The 20,662-nt window shown below is 41.9% G+C and overlaps 1 protein-coding gene across 1 annotated transcript in view; it reads left to right on the top strand.

Moving 5' to 3' along the window:
- Nucleotides 1–20,662, top strand: part of gabrb1 (gamma-aminobutyric acid type A receptor beta1 subunit) — a 56,875-nt gene that overhangs the window by 29,317 nt on the left and 6,896 nt on the right. The window contains exons 4-6 of the mRNA XM_022750568.1: nt 4,443–4,663; nt 14,293–14,375; nt 19,582–19,725. Coding sequence (XP_022606289.1) covers nt 4,443–4,663; nt 14,293–14,375; nt 19,582–19,725 — 448 coding nt within the window. The remainder of the gene's footprint in view (nt 1–4,442; nt 4,664–14,292; nt 14,376–19,581; nt 19,726–20,662) is intronic.

Genomic DNA, 20,662 nt, shown 5'->3' with positions numbered 1-20,662 from the left:
GAAAGTTTTGTGAGTTTTTGAACATCATAAAAGCCTCAAAAATGTGTTCGAAAAATGTTCCAGCAGAATAATAATAATCTTTCTAAAAACAATAGGTTCCTTGCTCAGGCCCTAACTAATAGAACCAATGAAGGCATTTCAGTCATGGGTATATCATTATAATCATAGTTAAGATGTACAGAAACCTGTCTCCAATGATTTCTGCATTAGAGGACACTACAGCTGAGAATAGCTGGAGAGGGACAGAGCACGTTTGCTGAATGTATGCAGGCTGTCATAACGTGCTGTGACACAATGCATTTCACACTGTACAGTGCTGCTGCTGAAATCTAGTGTGAGAGCGAGGGACAGCAGCAGAAACATGTTCCCTGAGGCCCACACACACAGCAGCAGCTCGCCAGTGCAGCAAAACAATAACACACAAAGACACAATTCAGCATAAAGCTTCCACTTAAAGCTGCCGAAAATCTGCTTTTACCCTTATTCTGTGTCCATGGTTGGAGCTAAGCACTACCAGTGTGTACTGGGTCTGTACCACACACAAAAACAGCTCCACTAGCTGAATGTATAAATGACTAAATTGATCTCTCTTGTCTGTCAGCAGAACTAGTGTGACATTGTTAAAGAGCCACAGACACTTGGATGGATGGGTGACCCAAGCAGAAACCTCTGGGACTGAAACATCCAATACAGAAGCTTGTTTGTTAATCGAATAGCAGTTATATGATAGCACTAATTAGCAGGTATCGGTTGTGGCGATCCCCCAAATTATGGGCCAAATAAATATATTTTTTGTTATGAATGATGAACTTTAAATCACGGTATTGTGTTTGTTTTGTATGATGGAGTATTAGGGCTACATTGAGGAAGGAACATTTTTTGAGAATTTCAGAGATCAGACGTTGGAGTAGTAAACACTCGCCACGGTAACTGAGTCAGTGGAAGGGAGCCGGGGATTGAACCACCAACCCAGGGTCTTCTACCTGCACTACCACCTGAGCCATCTCCCCCCAGGAAATGACACTGTCAGTGTAAAACGAATAGAAATACACAGATACAGAGAGGAGTTTTGTGTTACACCCCTAAAACATAAAACACATCAAAAAAAAAAAAGAAAAAACATGTGTTTTGTTCTACAATTCTTTTGTATGATGGGTCACCGTTACCACACCTTAATAGTAAATAATATTATTATTATTAGTATATCTTCATGTTTAATATGAGCGATTGAAGAGCATATTGTCATGTGTTAGGATACAGGCCAAATAAAATCCCAGGTGGGATTTTAGCTGTGTCTTTAGGCAGGTAGTCTGTACGTTCGGATGCACTAGAAGGTGACAAGGACTCAGGCCTGTCTTACTGGTATTTATTCAACATAGCATTTGCAAATGGGCTCAGCACTTATACACAGATCAATGGTCCCCACAAAGTGAGAGCCTCAACATGAGAACAATCCAATCTCTTATATTTTGGAAAGCAAGAATGTGGAGTATCCTGCCCTGGCTGACACAGGCAGGTAGCTGTAAATTCTCAGGAGTCAAAACCCAATAAGTTGTTCCCATTACAATAAGAAGACAGGTTACAAATAGAATCGCACTAAGATTTTCCTCTACAACAGGCAATGTAACAATGGGCAATTTAACAAAATGTAAGATGCAATGTTACAAAATTTAAAAAAGCTTTTTCACGCTGCAAGCATCACCCTGGCCTCGCATCTCCTCATTTGCTTCCTATGGCGGTCGGGCATCTTATCACCTGCGCTACATTACACCTGAACTGAGTGTGTCGTGGGTGACTACGAGGAAAACAGCTGATATCAATACTTTGTGCTTCTATTTTTAACTCTCATGTATCTTGAGTTTATCGAGTGTAAACCTTGTCTGACTGAACAGTACTGACATTGCAGTCAATGTAAAGAATGATCGGATGATTACTGCTGTCAACTCTTGAGAAGTGGAAGACGAGACATTTTGCTGTCATGGTAACACAAAGACATAAGATACTAATGTCATATGATCATTAGAGCTGTCATAAGGTGGTCCGAGTGCAGTGTGGCGGTGGAGGGATCAGCTGAGCACGTGGCAGCAGCAGGGACAGCTGTAGGGTTCAGGCTGAAGGTGAAGGAGGGAGCTGCAGCTCTCTGAGGAGCAGAGGGGAGAATTGGAGTGAGCAGGCCGGTGACTGTTCCTGCTGCTTAATAAGAAGTGACGTTACAAAACATAATCCACCTCAGCAGCCTGTGCTCAGGCTGGAACAAGTTATTTTTGAATAGAAGGTACAGACTGCATGAGAAGCTGCAGCACTCTGCTCCTGACAGCCCAGACTGTGAATCATGGCTAACAACTCCGCACGGCACACACGCCTTCTTCCTCTCACACACTCATGATGAGTGTGAACCCTGAACATCCTCACTGCACAAACTCCACTGACCCACAGAGATATTTCTCTGTTTACGTCCTTGACAATTTGGTAAACAAGGAAGTTACTTCCTGTGCTGACCTTGCTGTGGGGGTTGTTTTCATTCCCCTGATCTCTGTGCATTTTAATGTGTGACAATCAGGTTAAATGTTGCAATGAAGGATCCACAATCTGGAACTACAGGAGAGGCTAAAATGACGATGGAACATCTGGAAATGAATGTTGACAATGTTTTAATTTAACTGTCCCAGTAAATGTAAATCCACACTACAGATACCTTTGAAATATAATCAACCAAATATGGAAACAATAGGAGGATTTTGTATGAGTGTGTGGTATCTCTTTTTGTGTGTGTTGAACAGCACAAGGACAAAACCCTATCCTGAGAACAGTGGACAGTACCTGCTCTTTGTTTTTCTCTCTCTTTCTCCCCATCTTGTGTAAATCTGAACTTTGATTGATGCACTCTCTTCATTTTCTTCCAGCCTGCACTGGGATCATCTTGCCATTAAAATAGAAACATATAGGAGAACCCCATTGCAACGTGTATTTCAACTTTACACAAACTGAATAGAAATAAAAGCATTCCAACTTTAATTGAAAGTTTATCAGTCTCGCATTGGTCCGTTGGAATTAATGTTAAGCTAGTTAATTCACTCGACTGAAGCTACGTCCACGCTGATACATATTCACTTTAAAATGGTGTTTTAAAACAAAATCGATCTCCACCCAGACGAGCGTTTTAGCTCTGTATCAGAAAGAGAAGTAATCTCCATCCATACTAACACTCCTGTAAAAACATACATACATGACCATTCACATACACTGAGCATGTGCGTTAGTTGCAGAAAATACCACAAACGAGAAACAACAAAGACAGTTGTGACATTAAAATACAGAATTTAACTGAACAGCTGCAAAGACAACAAGGTCAGTAACACTTGTAATTCATTATCATGTTGTATTCACCACTGGTAGTGGAGGCTGATGAGAGCCGATCAGGAGAGACTGTAAGTGTCTACGTCACTGTTTCCAAAGGTCTCAGTTTCTGTCCGTCCAGACTACAACACAACCCCAGAGTTTTCAAAATAAAACAGGTCCAACAGAGTTTCTGAAGAAGTTTTAGGAGTTTGAAGACGTCGTAGTAGTGTGAGTTTTGTCTTTAGCTGAAGGACGCTCACCCAATCACTGGTAAGTTCGATGCACTTACAGAGAGAATCCATGGAACGGTATCTGCTATAAGTGTTAGAAGGAAGTTCTGGATGTTGTCTGCATAATTTTGATAATTGATTTTATTGTTTTACACATTGCTTTACATTTGGCCTAATGGAAGAATGTAAGTGATTATGAACTCCACAATTCATGTTGGACTACTGCGATGCATAGCTGCAGATTGAGACCAATAAGTTCCTGTCCTGGAGATATAGGGACTTTAAGCAGCGACAGTTGAAGTGACAGTTTCATTCTAACACATTGTCGTAGTAATGGAAATCAAAGATCGCTAAGCAACATTTAACTCTAACAGTAGCTACTTCACTTCTTCAGGAAACCGAGGTCGCTCCGAACATTGTTACAATATGTTTCTTAAAAGGACCCGAGAGCTCTTCATATTTGCTTTAGAGACTATTTAATGAGATGAGTTTGTTTAAATCCGTCTGTTACTTCAGCGCCACGGACAGCGCCATCGTTTCATCAACACACAGCACAGTAAGGTTGTGGGCTGGAGAGAGAGGATGGAGGTTAACAGACTATGATTGCAACATTGCCTAGATCAGTTTTTATCATCAGTGGTAGGGCAGTAATCTAGATCAAAAATAGTCAATGTTACCATTTTTGAGGTTAAAAAGTTTTTGGGGAAATACAACAGGAAGGTTTTATGTTGGTCTGTAGCTAATCACAGACGTTACACCAGTTCTCAGTGATATAAAAAACAGAGCAACACACTGGAAGCTGTGCAGGGTGGGAGGGATTCATGAGTCACTGGGTCGTGCTAACCTTCCTTTCGCACCATGTCATTCCCGCAGGACTACACCATCACCATGTACTTCCAGCAGTCCTGGAGAGACAAGCGTCTGTCCTACACAGGCATTCCGCTCAACCTCACCCTGGACAACCGAGTGGCAGACCAGCTGTGGGTCCCTGACACCTACTTCATCAATGACAAGAAGTCCTTCGTCCACGGGGTGACCGTGAAGAACCGGATGATCAGACTGCACCCTGATGGAACTGTGCTCTATGGACTGAGGTGAGAGCTTCTCCTGCTCTTTGTAGCCCTGTCATGAGGTGCTGGGTGAGGGATGTAAGCAGCTGTTAAAAGACATCAGTGGAAGCACTGATGCTTTGTTTTATTTCATGTTGATGTGAACACTAGAACTAGAACGTAACGAGATCCAGGTCTCTGCAGGGGCCTGCACAAGCCAGTCAGTGGTGCCCAAAATGGTGTCCAGCATCCTGCACCACTAACAAAGCTCCACTAACTCAGTGACCAACTCATTGCATTTCCTATACCCGCTTCACAATAAAAGCTCCCTCCAGTGTGCCAATAGAAAACTTTTAATGTTAAACAGCAGTAGCAGGAAGTCTCATTAGCAGTAACTGACAGTAAGGAAGTGATCAGTAGCTGGCGAAACATGGCTGATATCTGAAAGTACAAAGTTCAGAAGTGCAGAAACAACTGAGAGCTGCAGACACAGAGATGGATGAGCATGTGCTCATGGCTCAGTGCAGCTGCATGCAGCATGTCTGGACCATCCTCAGGGCACCTCAGGGTGGTACAGATTCACATGAATGGTCACTTCGTTTTAAAGCTGATTGGCTTCCAAAGAGGCAATAATAGAGTTTTATTTAGTTTTTCTCAACTCCAACAAACTCTAATCAGAATATGACTTTTGGCCATGTTTGCATATAAGACCAGCTGATTCCTCTGAGTCTCCATCAGAGGCTGAACTCTGCTCCGTCTGCTCACTGTGGAGCTCTGAGGGGGAACCAGCTGCTGAATCATTTATGGAGCCTCTCCTGGTGAACACAGTGTACACAGCCTCCCTCTCTGCAGCAGAGCACAGCTATGACCAGGTGAGCTCCATGGACTTAACTGAAGAAACTGACTCACTGTCAATAATTCAGTCCTCTCTGAGTTCAGAGGTATTCTGGGAGTTTTTAGCTGAGAGGTGTTTTTGAGGCCAAGCTGCACATTTTAATAAGCTGTTAACTTTGGCTTTTTGTCCTGGATCGGAGTCACAGTGTTTATAGTGTTTATACTGTCACTGACCTCCGAGACTGTCCTCCTGCAAAATGTGCTCATTTGTCTGACATGTTATTTCTTCATTCTGAGCAGTAATAGATCCTGATGGAGGCTGATCAGAAAATCTTTCAGTCATCTACAATCTATATTTTAGGGAGGGAATGATCATTTCCATCACAGGATAAAACAGGTGATTTGTGATTTTGTTCCTAAATGTTCCATGAAGTCTCACACACCGATCTAATGTGTAAATTCATTTATTCTCAGGGATTTAAAGATGACAGATTTTTGTTGTTTACTTGGTGACTCTGAAGTTTCTTTACACTTACACAATCAAGAGGTTTCCAGTTCTTTAAATGCAGTCTGTAACTTCTGCTTCAAGGAGTCTCTCAATCACAACAATAACAAAAGATGGCGTTGAGTGACGACATGAAATAGCGTGGGATCATGGAAAGTTGTTGTCTTCACCACCATTACCATAAGCTCCTCTCGGTTTGGATTCCTTCAGTGTCAGTGGTTCAGGTTAAAAACACTAAATAAAGCAGTTTCACATTTAAAGACTCAGGGAAGCGCTGGAGCTGAGATTGATGCTAACCTTTGTTCTGATTGTTTCTCTGATAACTTATGAAGCAGACGTTCAGCAGGTTTTTACCAGCAGCTGAATGATCCACAGAGGTGTCCTCCTCTCCATAACAAACACACCAGGGGATTAAAACCAGTAGAAACACTGAATCAAGCAGGTTCAAGTTAAAAATCATTAATTCACTGATGCTTTTCAGTGGTCACAGGACAGGATGTCTCCAGCAGCTGGGAGCTGAGCTGCCTCTGATAACTTCAGATCCAGACGTCCGACGACTAAAATCCTTCATCTGGTTCAAACATAGAGCTGAAAATCACCAAGGTGTAAAAAGTGTATGTGGCTTAAAACTAGATAAAAGTCAGTGTTGAGCTTCTGTCAGACAAACACACTGACACATGATCATAGAGGGTAGTATGTCATTGACAGGCGACCGTTGCCATTATTGAAGTCACAGATTTCTCTGGTTTGAGAATTGATGGTAACATTTGGGGATAATGTAAGAACACAACTCAACAACATATAGAACACAGGTATAGATGTTTTTAGACATTTTAATGTGGAAAAGTTACAGATTATAACTTTAAATTAATTGTAACCATAAAGGCAGTTTTCACTCTGCTAAATACTACTGGTGTGACAGTCTTATTTTTTTTCATTTAAGAAATAGGTTGTTTATTCAATATTCAGACTCACACTTGTTAAACCTGAAAGGTGAGTTACCTGGATTTTAATGTCACATTGATCCCAGCTGTAATTAACTCTTCCTATAACAGAACAATGTATCTGATTGGTTGCCAAACACCGGGCAGGTTGTATTTAACTCCAGCCCATCAGACATCAGGAGAGAGAGTGTACAGTGTATCAGGACAGCCTCAGACAGAAGGAGCATGTTGGGAGGACAGAGAGCAGTGGCTGGATTAGTCCAGAAACAGCAGTGGCTGGCCCCGCCTTCACGGCTCAGTGAACACAGGCCTGGTGGGCTGCCCCCATCACTTCCTGTCTCCTACAAGGTAAACATGTCTCTGTGTGCCAGGCCTCCATTCCCCTGAACTACACATCTCTTCCTCCTCTTCATCCTCTTTCCATCGACCCGAGTATCGAGTATCGAGTATCGAGTTAGATACAACCAACCTGCATGATGTTCGGCAACCAATCAGATACAGACTGCTGTAGGTAGAGTTAATTACAACTGAGATCAACGTGATGTTAAAATCCAGGTAACTCACCTTCCAGGTTTGAGAAACGTGAGTCTCAATATTGAATAAACCACATAATTCTTAATTGAAAAAAATGAGGCTGTCACACCAATAAGAGTGAAAACTGTTCCTTCATGGTTTCATTGGTCGCCTGTCAATGACATCATATCCTCTATGATCATGTGTCAGTATGTTTCTATGACAGAAGCTCAACATTGACTTCTATCTAGTTTTAAGCCACATACACTTTTTACACCTTGGTGGTTTTCAGCTCTGTGTTTGAACCAGATGAAGGATTTTAGTCGTCGGACGTCTGGATCTGAAGTTACCAGAGAAACAAGCTGAGGAAATGTTAGACAGCTCAGCTCCCAGCTGCTGGAGACGTCCTGTCCTGTGTCACTGAAGAGCGTCGCTGAATCTCTGATGTTTAAAGTGAAACTGCTTTATTCAGTGTTTCTACTGGTTTTAATCTCCTGGTGTGTTTGTTATGGAGAGGAGGACACCTCTGTGGATAATTCAGCTGCTGGTAAAAACCTGCTGAACGTCTGCTTCATAAGTTATTAAGGAAACAAAGGTAAGTAGTGTCAGTTTCCTGCTACTCCCTGTGTGCCGAGAAACGTCAGGTAATCACAGATTTTTTTTGGCATTTTTGCCTTTATTCAGATTGCTACAGTGAGAGAGACAGGAAAGTCAGGGAGAGAGAGAGGGAATGACATGTGGGCCACAGGTCGGACTGGAACCCGGATCACTGCAGGTAGGACTATGCCTTTGTGGCATGTGCTCTACCAGGTGAGCTGCAGGGGTTCCAAATTAGAAATTGTTAAAGTGAAGCTGCTTTATTCAGTGTTTCTACTGGTTTTAATCCCCTGGTGTGTTTGTTATGGAGAGGAGGACACCTCTGTGGATAATTCAGCTGCTGGTAAAAACCTGCTGAACGTCTGCTTCATAAGTTATCAGAGAAACAATCAGAACAAAGGTTAGCATCAATCTCAGCTCCAGCTCTTCCCTGAGTCTCTGTCCTCCGTACAGCGTCGCTCAAACACTGACCTTAAATGTGAAAGTGCTTCATTCAGTGTTTTTAACCGTTAGGATCACCTGGTCTGTTTGATTTACTGAACCACTGACCCGGAAGGAATCCAAACCGGGAGGAGCTTATGGTAATGGTAGTGAAGACAACAACTCCCATGATCCCACGCTACTTCATGACATCACACAATGCTATCTTTTCTTATTGTTGTGATTGAGAGACTTCTAGTGGCAGCAGTTACAGACTGTGTGTATGAACACCGAGTGTGAACCAGTGATACAGACGTTGACCTTGACTCACAGGTGATTGATTCTGTCAGTCTGATAACGTGATCAATACAGTCTGCTGATACAGTATAATAATCATTATCCTCTCAGGCAAAGTGTTTGTTGATCATGTGATTAGACCCTGGGAGGAAATCAGCTCTCTCTCCCTCTCTCTCTCTTTCTCTCTCTCTCTCGCTCATCACTTTGGCTTCAGACATTCACAGTTTGTGAAGGAGGGAAGATTTATTTCACACTGCCATGCTGCAGAGTCATTATCCCTGCCGGCTCCCACAATTATTCATCCAGCGTGCTGCTCACTGCTGACACAATAGCTATATTTAGGTTTCCCAGAATGACCTCACCAGCGACTGCACACACACATGTTGGCTGTAAGACATATAACACACATATTGTCTGTTTGTGTATCGTTAGTAGCACACACTCAGCAGCATTAGACCAGTGTAGCAGTAATGATGATGATGATGATGATGATGATGATGATGACGTCTGTCCTCAGTAACAAAAAGAAAAATAGGACACAGCAGCCTGGTTAAGTTTAGTCTGTGCTGATGTCACATGTGATGGTGTGTGGTATCATATTAAAACTAAAACTAATAGATTGTGTGCTGCTTCATGTTACACTTTTATGTCCTCTGGGCTTTTATTTGGATTTTTTTACACTTCACTTCCTCTTCTTGTCTGTCCACCGATCTACTGTTTCTGCCAAATAAAAAAAAATGAATCTGCAAAAACCAAAATCTTTTGCTTTTAAATTGACGAATAAATAAAATGAATAACGGATTATCCAATCATATCTTGATCACATCTGTCCACATCTGGTTTTAGGATATATATGTCCTGCGAGGATGTGAACAGAGTCACAGACTTGAAACAACACCGGTTGTTCTTTGCTAAGACATGGGGGATCCACGTCTTAGCAAGCATGATCACGATGGTCTCTGTTATTGTTTCACCACAACACAGGTCAGAGTGAAGTATCTTGTTTATACTGTGCTCAGTTAGTTTCTTCCTCCATCATTCATACTGTGTGCAGCGTAAAAAGCTCAAACTGCAGTCCATGTATCAGTGTCCACACTGTACACAGGTGGAACATGGACTATGTGAAGAGCCCATATAGACTGTAACTGGGAGTCACTGTCACTGTTCGGTTATGTCTATATATTTCTATTTTTCTCTTGGTGTTTTTGTGTGGTGACATTTGTACGTACTGTATGAGCAGTACTACAACTCAGGTAAAGCATTAACTTAACTATGTCTTCAGGTAAACAACAAATATCAGATTGTAACACTGAGAACAGACGTTCATCTTCCAGCCTGAAACACCAGTGATACTGGGAGCTCACCAGTTCCCTGCAGAGTGGTCGTAGATATAACACTGGTTTTCCTCAGGTAACAATGGACAGACTGAAAACACTGCGGTGAATTCCAAACAGCCTCTGACTGACAAATCAACCATTTGTTAACTTTAACTTTTCCATAATCCCTTGTCTCTTTTGTGATTCCTCCGCAGCAGTGACAGCCAGAGCCAGAGACATATGGTTTTCAGGTTGTTTGTCCCATTCTCATGGGCCTGATATCTCAGTAACAGTAAATCAGTAAATTTGGCACAAACATTCACTTGGACTCAAAAACAAACTTAGATTTTGGTGGTTAAAGGTCAAAGGTCAAGGTCAGTGTGATGTCACAAAACAAGATTTTAGCCATAAGTGAAGACTTGTGACAAAATTCACACAAATGGTTAATATATAGCTAACTCTAACTCTAAACAGGGATGTAACCTGACAGTGGCCTGAGTGGTGGAGGCAGACAAACGCGAGGCGGTCTTTCTGTTCCACATAGAAGGAGAGGACAGAGCAGCATGTGGACATGTGATTTTGAGACTTACTGAACTTTGGGTTCATTCATACATGTAAAAATAGTTGGTGAAGACATAGACCTAGTTTAATTTACCACCTCTGAACAACTGAGCCCAGATGAAACACCAGAGAACTGATTCACTGCATCTTCTTCAGACTCAAACAGCAGTGGTATAGATTAGAGAAAATGTAAGTAACCTCCTCCAGGTAGAGAACAGTCTGTCACTGGTTAACAGAGGTGATGACCTCAGTCTGTGAGCCAATGCATTCTGACTCTGTCTGATTGTGAGTCACAGCTTTGTGTTTGGCAGTCTGTGATTTAAATCAACATGAGCGGTGTTGCAGTTTGTGAATGAGTTCATGTTGTGTTTTCTGTCGGTGTGTGGGTGAAAAAGTGTTCAGAGTCAGAAGAGTTGGAGCAGATCCTGTGGAGGAGATGAGAGGAGGTTCAGCTCATGTTTGTTTCAGAGCAGGATCAGTGTGTAGGATGTGTCACTACTACTGAAACGTCCATGAGGGATGATCCGTGTATACCAGACCAAACACACTCTGACATCACACACTGCTGAACACAGAGCCGCTCCTCACAGTCAGAACATGGACAACAACCAGACATCATAGATCTACCACTGTGGTCGGTGAGCTACTGAGGAGAGAAGCTCAGCACTGAGGAACTAAGTCTCTCATCTTTAACAACAATCATACAGTGTTGTTCATTTAATATGAGTATGAGCATTATGGCCACATTGAGGGGGAAAAAAAATCTGAAATTTTGTCGTAATTTTAAGAATAAAATCATAATATTTCAAGAAAAAAGTCGGAATATTACGAGAATAAAAAATGTAAATAAAATGTCTCACAATAGAATACACTCAGTTTTTTCACAAACAATTCAATGTCCTGATGCTGATGCTGAAGATGATGATGATGATGATGATGATGATGATGAGGAGGAGGAGGAGGAGCCAAAAAATGAAGTTTCTCCTCATTTGTGAAACTAAAGTAGAACTTCACAGGACGCTCCACGTTCCTCATTTCAAATCTTCTGATATTTCCCTCTAAAACAACACGCAACCTAAAATTACAACTATTCTTTAAATATTTAAATATTAAATATTTATTTTAAATACTTTATTCTTGTGAAATTGCAGTGAACTGTTTGTGTCGTGTCCTACTGTGAGCTCAAACACAAGTGAAATACATGTACATATAAAGTAAAAACGCATGAGACAAATGTAAAAATTATCTACAGAAATTGGAACTGTTTCATATATTGACACATATGTCTCGCCCATACAAATATGTATGTTCATGTATGTATGTTTATATTATATACATTTGTAACATAAATATACAGTATATCCATCCCAAAGCCTGTCAGTATGTTGAGTAGATTCCTAAAGACTGAGACCACTTTTCCAGAAATTAATAAGAAAAACATATAAGAATGTAGAATTCATATACATATATATATATATATATATATATCCATGTTGTTTTTAATGAATGTACATATATAAAAATAAATATACAGTATATCATTAACACATATGGTCTCAAACCATATGAAAAATTATCTTTTTCTCAATGCAAATTTTACTCTGGTTATTTCATATATGTTATAATCTTATATCTTCATATATCCAGAGGATGTGTGATAATAATATATCACCTTATAGGTGACAGTATATGGCAACATCACTCTTGATATAGAGACATATTTGTCATATATTATGTTCCTTCATGGGTAAGCAATGATCTACATCAGTGGAGGTTGAAGCACGAGACACTCCCTCTACCTGCTCAGTGATTCCTGTTATGAAACAGGCGACCTGTCACGTTCCTGCAGAACCTCCTGAGAGCTTACAGAGCTGACACCACACCGTTCTGGGGTTTTTTTCACCTTGTGAGTCTGTGTGTGTGTGTCATTATTGCAAAACAGGTTTCTAGAGACACTTACTGTAGCTGGGTCCCAGAGCTGGCTCTGAGGATCTGTCTGTCTGTCTGTCTGTCTGTGGACAGATGTTGTCACCATAATAGCATCACAACCTGCAGGATACAGTCAGAAAGTGCACAGGTGTGTATCTGAGATCAACATGGAGGCTGGTGATGGTCTGTGGTTCACACACTCTGTGCTCCTGCTCTATAATTCATCTGGAGCTTCCTGATGTGTTGAGTGTGTCCAGGACAGAGATGGACAGTCCCAGAATATTCACCACCGAAGTGATGAATATTCATGCATTGAAGGGCTTTTTATGTCCTCACACTGTAGCAGAGTATGTGGAGATGTGTGTGTGTGAGGTGTGTGTGTAGCTCCACACTCAGCAGAGTGAAGAGACATGGTCAAGAGGAGCATTAGTGTGTTTCTCTGGGCTTCCATGTCACACTCTCCATCCTTTTCTCCACCATTAAAGGTCTGCTTATTTCACACCATAGTTTCCTATAAGTATTCAAACATACAGTTTCATCTCAGTCTGAACTTTAGTCAGTTCCTACAGCAGTGAGCTCTGCACAGCTGTGATCAGAGGAAATCCAGACCCACATTCAGCTGCAGAGCGAACTCATTATTAAAGATGCAGGTGATACAGACACAGCACCTGTAGTGAAGCCAGATAAAAACCTTCCACTGCACCTAGTTTAAAGTGAGAACCTTTCACCACTCAACCAAGACTCTCCATTAAAAAAAGATCATTCCCTGAGCTCTGGAGAACATCATCAGTCCGGTCTCCATCATACTGGAGAAAAATGCAGCAGAGCAACCGATATACATCAGTTCATTATAAATCAGTTACTGCATCAACAGCAATTTGGATTCAGACCCAAATGTTCTACAGAAACTGAAAAAATCAAAGGTCTTTTGGATAAAAGTCAAGTTGTGGGAGAAGTTGTCTGAGACTTAACAAGACCAGGTCTAAACCTAGTACATGTCTGGACCATGTGTGCTCAGTGTGTGAAAAAGAGGACATAGTTGAAACATGTTGATGAACCGCTGTAAACAACTAGTTTGACTGGACAACATGCTAAATGTTACTAGAAGATGTAATATGCTAATTAGCATATTCATGACGTCATCTTGTCGTATTAGCATTCAGTGTAGTGTCAGCTGGTTTGAGTCTAGAGTCAACTGTAACCAGGAGACTGTAACCAGGTGACTGTAACCAGGAGACTAACCAGGAAACCACAGCCTCAGTCCCACCAGGAGCTGTCAGTGACCCTTATCAACACAAATGACTCGGTCACTAATTCTCTGTCCGTCAAACTGAAGTGTTTCCTCCTTCAGATGTGAGACTTCAAAGTTTCGCATGATTGTCTCGATCTTTGTGTTAATTCTTAATTTTTCACAGTTTTAATTAAGAGTGAACCCGAGGAAGAGGAGCTGCTGGGGTGACTTCAGCATTATAGAACCAGCTGACTTCCAGTGGAGGTGTGAAGATTAGTCTGACTCAGTCGACAGGAGTGTGTGTAAGGGGGAGGCGGTTGAACGTGCTGTTCACTCTGTTATAAAGTCAAGTGTGTCCCTCAGGCATCAGGAAATGAAATGTTTTCCTCCTCTGAAACCTGAAGCTGGATGTTTTTCTAGTGTTGTGCATGTAGATGAGGAGGTCTAGTTGTGGCGTGTGACGAGGCAAAGACACAGTGTTGTGATGGATTCTTCTTCAGATATCAACTGAAACCTTCTTCTTTCAGGATCACCACGACAGCTGCCTGCATGATGGACCTGCGCAGATACCCTCTGGATGAGCAGAACTGTACCCTGGAGATAGAGAGCTGTAAGTGTCAATCAGGTTGTGTGTGTGTGTGTGTGTGTGTGTGTGTGTGTGTGTGTGTGTGTGTGTGTGTGTGTGTGTGTGTGTCACAGCATCAGCAGAGTGTTCCGCAGAGAGGCACCAAATAGTCACTTCACACCTCACCTGGTCTCTCTCTCACACCTGTAGTGTGGTTCAGTCACTCAGACGGAGGAGACACATAATGTACTGTAGTCTCTGGTCAGTAAACATGAGGTCACATGTTCAACATGTAACTCATGTCATTGGACAGTTCTGGTGATGTCATCACGAGACAATGTGGACCCACAGAGAAAAAGCAGATTGTGGTGACTGACAGCAGGTCAACCTGTTGTCTTTATTAAACTTCTCATTAAAAATAAATGATTATGATTATCATTAATCCAGACTGACGTGACCTCATGTGTCCAGAATAATAAGGTGAGGATGAAGAGAAGAGAGGACTGCTTCCATGTTTCCTCCATTTTAAACTCCTTTAGCTTTGTGCACTTGTATATATACTGCACATGTTGCCATGGAACCATAAATATGTCCTTCATTGTTTCCCTGTCAGTTCATCATCAGCAGATGGATTGAATAGTAGTTTAAAATATGAAATATCATAAAACCTTGTGTTTTTAATGAACTTCCCAAAACGACCTAAAGGTTCAAGTGATCTCCAGCTGCTGGTCTTGTATGTATGGCACTATTTTTGTGCCTCACTCCTGAGCACGCAGTGGGACTTTCTGAGCACAGACAAATCATTTTTGCAAACACAAACTATATTTTGAAGTGAATTTCTTTTTGAGCAAGAAACACTTAACCTGAGCAAACAGAAATCTATTCTGTGCTCGATAAATGTATTTCTCCGTTTGCTATTATCCACATTTCCACAGGGAGTCACAGAGAGTCACAGAGAGGAGGAGCAGATGTAATTTAAAGAATTTCCAACAAGGCAATGTATTTATTTAGTTTTGTCAAGGAAAATCACATTAGCCACACTATTCCAATAATTATAATGATTCCATTATTTTTGATAAATAATAAATAGAGAAGTTGTTGATTTTCAAACACAGATTTACACTGAGAGGACAGATGACAGCAGACCTTCATCTGACCGGGTGATTTAAACCTGTCATGACGAACTGTACCTGTGTTCAAAGTATATCTTCATCTTTATAACTCTTCTTCTCACATGAAGTGAAAGGGAAAAAAAAGTTAAAATCATAATGAAGCCTCCTCATAATGAGAAGAAGATAATTCCCTTTAAATCCAGCTGCCTTTAGATAAGATGACGGGACGAGCAGCTCCAATTAAACAGCTCTAATTAGTGAAGGGGCAGCGGGGGCTCGCTTCACCACGGTGCAGGCTGTGGACACAGAGACCTGGCAGGAAATGTAAAGGCAGGTCTTTATTGTTCCAGTTCAGCCTGAGGGAAAGAGGAAGATGCTCGACAGAAAGAGATGAACAAAAAACTGGAGGCCGACTTCCTGCTATAAACTCACGATTTAACACAGATTCATTGTGAATCACACAGAAGACGGCATGGATGTGACACTTCCTGTGTAGAGTGGATGAATTCACTGTTAGAATTATTTTTTGATCCAAATTAATAAGACTATAATATACTTTAAGACAGAATACTGTGGTTCACTGATCATTAAAGCTCCATATTTTCCTCTTCTTCTGTGTTTTATTTGAAGTGTTGATCCATAAGAAGATATATTTGTGGTTTTAAGAACCAAAAACCATCTCAATATAGTTTTACACTGTATATATATTCTTCTCTCTGGAGCTCTAGTAACAACAGGTCGGTGAGCCAATCAGAAGAGAGGAGGCTCTGAGCCTCTCCTCTGATTGGTTGATTGTTTTCTGAGTGATCTAATAATAAATATAGGAGATATTCTAACTGTCTTTCTCAACAAGTGTTTATAGGTGAAATTATAGGTGTGGGAAATGTGCACATTGTTCTAATATATCTGATACTAAGACATTTAATCACCCTCAATCAGGAAAGAAATATGAGTGATCCATCAACTGTCTTTCGACACATGTTGTCTATATCTTTAAATGCCCATGTGGCTTGATGTATGTAGGCCAAACTAAGAAAAATCTCAAATTGAGAGTTGCTGAGCATAAGGCGGCCATTAGAAATGGAAACATGGATCATGCCATTGCTAGGCAATACAAAGAGAAAAACCATGGGTCATCTACTTCCCTGAAATTTATTGGTATTGAAATCTGATTAATCAGCTTTTAAGAAGGGAAGCATTTTGGATTCATGAACACAGTTGAACCCTATGGACTTAATGAAACACAAGACTGGAGTTCTTTTCTGTGAGGTAAATATTCTCTCTAATATCTCTCTCCACAGGTTATTTGGACACTTAGGGAGAACTATTAAGTCTCGTGACATTCTCCCGCCCCCCTCAGTGATGTAGAGGGACAGCTGCAGGACCTATAGTCGAGCTGTGTAAATAATTAGCCTTTTTTCATGCAGTCAGTTGTGTATATAGTAATCAGTTCTTATTTTAGTTAATACTGTGTAAAACTATGTCACTTTTGTAACTCAGAACAGCCACTGAACTAACTACATAATAAAATGAATGTGTTGGCCTCACAACAAACAGTATCTGTACGAACAAGCCATGTAGTGAACTAGCTAAGTGAGGCAGGTCAGCTGATCAGGGAAAGTAGACAACTAGTCTTTGCCCCCGTGCCACTGGGATTCTTGCCCACCAGCATAAATGTCCAGGGCAGTCCTGATCCAGGATTAAGCAAGGCCATCCCCCTGTCAGTTGACCAGATATAGGTCATGAGGCCCAACCCACCAGGAGTCCAGGATCCTCCACACACTGAAGGGTGGATGGCCATCAATAAAACCAGGAGGTTGCGGTACATCAGACAGACACAGAAGAACCAGATAGATAGGAAAGGGGACTCACTTGAGCCAGGACCACAAAAAGACACAAGAACCATGGGGGCCAGCTCACAGCTCGCCATACAAAGCAGGAGACTTTATCATCCAGGGGGGAAGAAGCAGAGGGTCTACACCAATGATTTTGGTGGATGGTGACACCACGGCAACGCTCAAACACTGAGGCCAACAAAGAAGAGGTTAATGGTTTTAACTGAGATGTCATTTAGAGCACCATGGTTCTACACAAGGACAAATACAGCTGTCATTCCTAGGAGAGGTGATGTGTTCACATGACCTGTGACGAACACAGATCCTGATAATCTGATGGAAAATAGGATGTCAACAGGTTGGTAATGAGAAATGGACACATTTACAATCTCTGGCTTCATCCCTTGATCTTCATTGACACTTAGGACCTCATTCCTCCAATTCACCGTCTGCCCAGTCGATGAGGATGATGACGGTCAAGCCATGTGTGGCCCAAAACCACACGCAGCTGAAGCTTGTTATAATGTTTAACTGGACTCGGGTGCAGAGAACACTCCATGATAAAAAATGGAATAATGGTTCCAGGAACTTTATATTTCTTCCTTTGTTCAAATAAAGATAATTACAGACAGGAACAGGCAGCTAATTAACTGGGCTGACCTCAGACAGACACTGAACTAACTGAGTGACTGAATGACTCTTCATTAAGCAGAACAGCACTGAACTGGAGTGGAGGAGCGTGGACCGGCTTTTCCAGGGTTCAGCAAAAAGGAAGTGAAACAATAATAGTGAGCTACACAGGTGACACAGGTGAGGCTGTTCATCAAGCAGATCATTGGCCTTCAGTCGCTCCCACCATAACTCCAGTCAGTACCACAACAAGACTACCTTTATAAGGATTTATGAATGGTTTATTACTAGATATTAATTAGTTTGCTAACACTTAATAAATCATCTATAAGCTGCTATAACGCATTAGATAAAAATGGTGACCTGTTGCCAAATAGTGAGCCCGCATGTATCTGAACTGTTCAGCCTCATATCTCTACTGAGCTTTCTTTGTTTCCTCCATCATCAGCATTTGTACCTGCTGCTTCATCACATGTTTGTTGAGTTACTAACAATGAACCACTCAGCATCTTAATGTACAAAAAGTTTCATCTGGCGGATGAAATTATGGCAGATCACATGATTATATCTAAAGACCAGATTCATCCTCTAAGGCCTTGGAAGTATTGTTTACTTTGTCATGCTCTCAGCAGCCGTCCTCATTATAGTCACAGGTGTTGATCAGATTGTTCTGCACAGTGGAGATTAACATGGAGATGCTTTTTGTTGGTTGTTCTCTTCTTTAGGACTTTAGAATTCCAGGTAGAACACAGCTGGTAAATTTCCTTTACTTGGTGAACTGCTTACCCATTCTTTGTCCCACTGTTCACATCTCTGCAGCCTGTTGTTCACTGAGCTCATTCTCCCTCCATTCATCTTCATGTTTCTTGGCTTCTCAGAAGGGGAGTGGACTCCTGTGATTTCTGTACTTCCTCCTTTTATCACATGGTTGAATAACTGTGTTTTATGATGCTGTCTGTGCCAACCCAAGAACACATTCATGAAGTCACACCATATACACAGGCACCTGACCAGTTGTGTGTTTGTTCTTGTCCACTCGGTTCACCTGGTTATTGACTACAAAGTCACTGCCCTTAGCAACAACACTAAAATCTTTTTTTTTATTCTATGTATTTAAGCCTTGAAGATCATTGAGGTTTCCCTCATGTGCAATGATGTTGAGATAGACTGAAATACACAAATTAAAATTCAAAAGAGGACTAAGGTAAGGTGGTTTGAGGTCAACATCTTGCATTGTCCATGGGTGGTGAGACTGTGTTGTAGATCATTTCAATGTGTTTGGTGAACAGAAACTTAAGATGCAGATTTTTCAAGTTCATAGTAAACCTGTAGGACCTGATGCATTAGACAATTACTAGAGCAAGTAGACCCACATGTTTCACATCATGTTCATTACGTCAGCTCCAGTTTGCTTGTGATGAGAAACCCGCCAGACCTTTTAAATTGTTCCAATACCACCTCTGTCAGGTAGACCACACACTTTCTATGATTACAACATCCTTACCTGTCCAGGATAGCCAACGCTCCTGAGCTCCAAACTAAACACGGCAGGTGTGAAAGCGCCCTGAGAGTCTGTCTGTGTCTTATACACAGTGTATTGTGTCTGTATTTAAATGTGCTGGACCTTGTGTTTTAGTTGAAGTGTGACCTGTTGTTTTCCCTCTGCCTCCTCAGATGGATACACCACTGACGACATCGAGTTCTACTGGCAGGGAGGAAGCAACGGAGGCTCTGTCACTGGGGTGGAGAACATCGAACTGCCCCAGTTCTCCATCATAGACTACCAAACCCTGTCCAAGAAAGCTGTGTTTGCTACAGGTAACACAGTTAAAGAGAGGCATAGAGAGTCACAGAGATTCACAGGGAGTCATAGGGAATCACAGAGATTCACAGTGAGTTATAGGGAGTCACAATGAGTCACAAGGAGTCACGGAGAATCACAGGGAGTCACAGAGTCACAGAGAGTTACAGGGTCACAGAGAGTCACAGAGAGTCACAAAGAGTCACAGAGAGTCACAGAGTCATAGAGAGTCACAGAGTCACACAAAGTCACACGGAGTCACAGAGTCACATGGAGTCACACAGAGTCACAACGAGTCACAACGAGTCACAGAGTCACATGGAGTCACAGAGAGTCATATAGTCACATGGAGTCACAGAGATGCACAGAGTCACAGAGAGTCACAACAAGTCACAAAGTCACATGGAGTCACAACGAGTCACAACGAGTCACAGGGAGTCACATGGAGTCACAGAGAGTCACAGAGTCACAGAGAGTCAGAGAGTCACAGGGAGTCACAGAGTCACATAGAGTCACGAGTCACAGGGAGTCACAGGGAGTCACATGGAGTCACAGAGAGTCAGAGAGTCACAGGGAGTCACATGGAGTCACAGAGAGTCACAGAGAGTCACAGAGTCACATGGAGTCACAGAGAGTTACAGAGTCACAGGGAGTCACAGAGAGTCACAAAGAGTCACAGGGAGTCACAGAGAGTCACAGGGAGTCACAGGGAGTCACAGAGTCACATGGAGTCACGAGTCACAGGGAGTCACAGGGAGTCACATGGAGTCACAGAGAGTCAGAGAGTCACAGGGAGTCACAGAGAGTCACAGAGTCACATGGAGTCACAGAGAGTCATAGAGAGTCACATGGAGTCAGAGAGTCACAGAGAGTCACATGGAGCCACAAAGAGTCACAGAGAGTCACAGGGAGTCACAGGGTGTCACAGAGTCACATGGAGCCACAAAGAGTCAC

Source organism: Seriola dumerili, unplaced genomic scaffold, assembly GCF_002260705.1.
Source record: "Seriola dumerili isolate Sdu_G_001 unplaced genomic scaffold, Sdu_1.0 BDQW01000149.1, whole genome shotgun sequence".
In the NCBI taxonomy this organism is placed as follows: Eukaryota; Metazoa; Chordata; class Actinopteri; order Carangiformes; family Carangidae; genus Seriola; species Seriola dumerili.
This window is presented reverse-complemented; position numbering and strand designations above follow the sequence as displayed.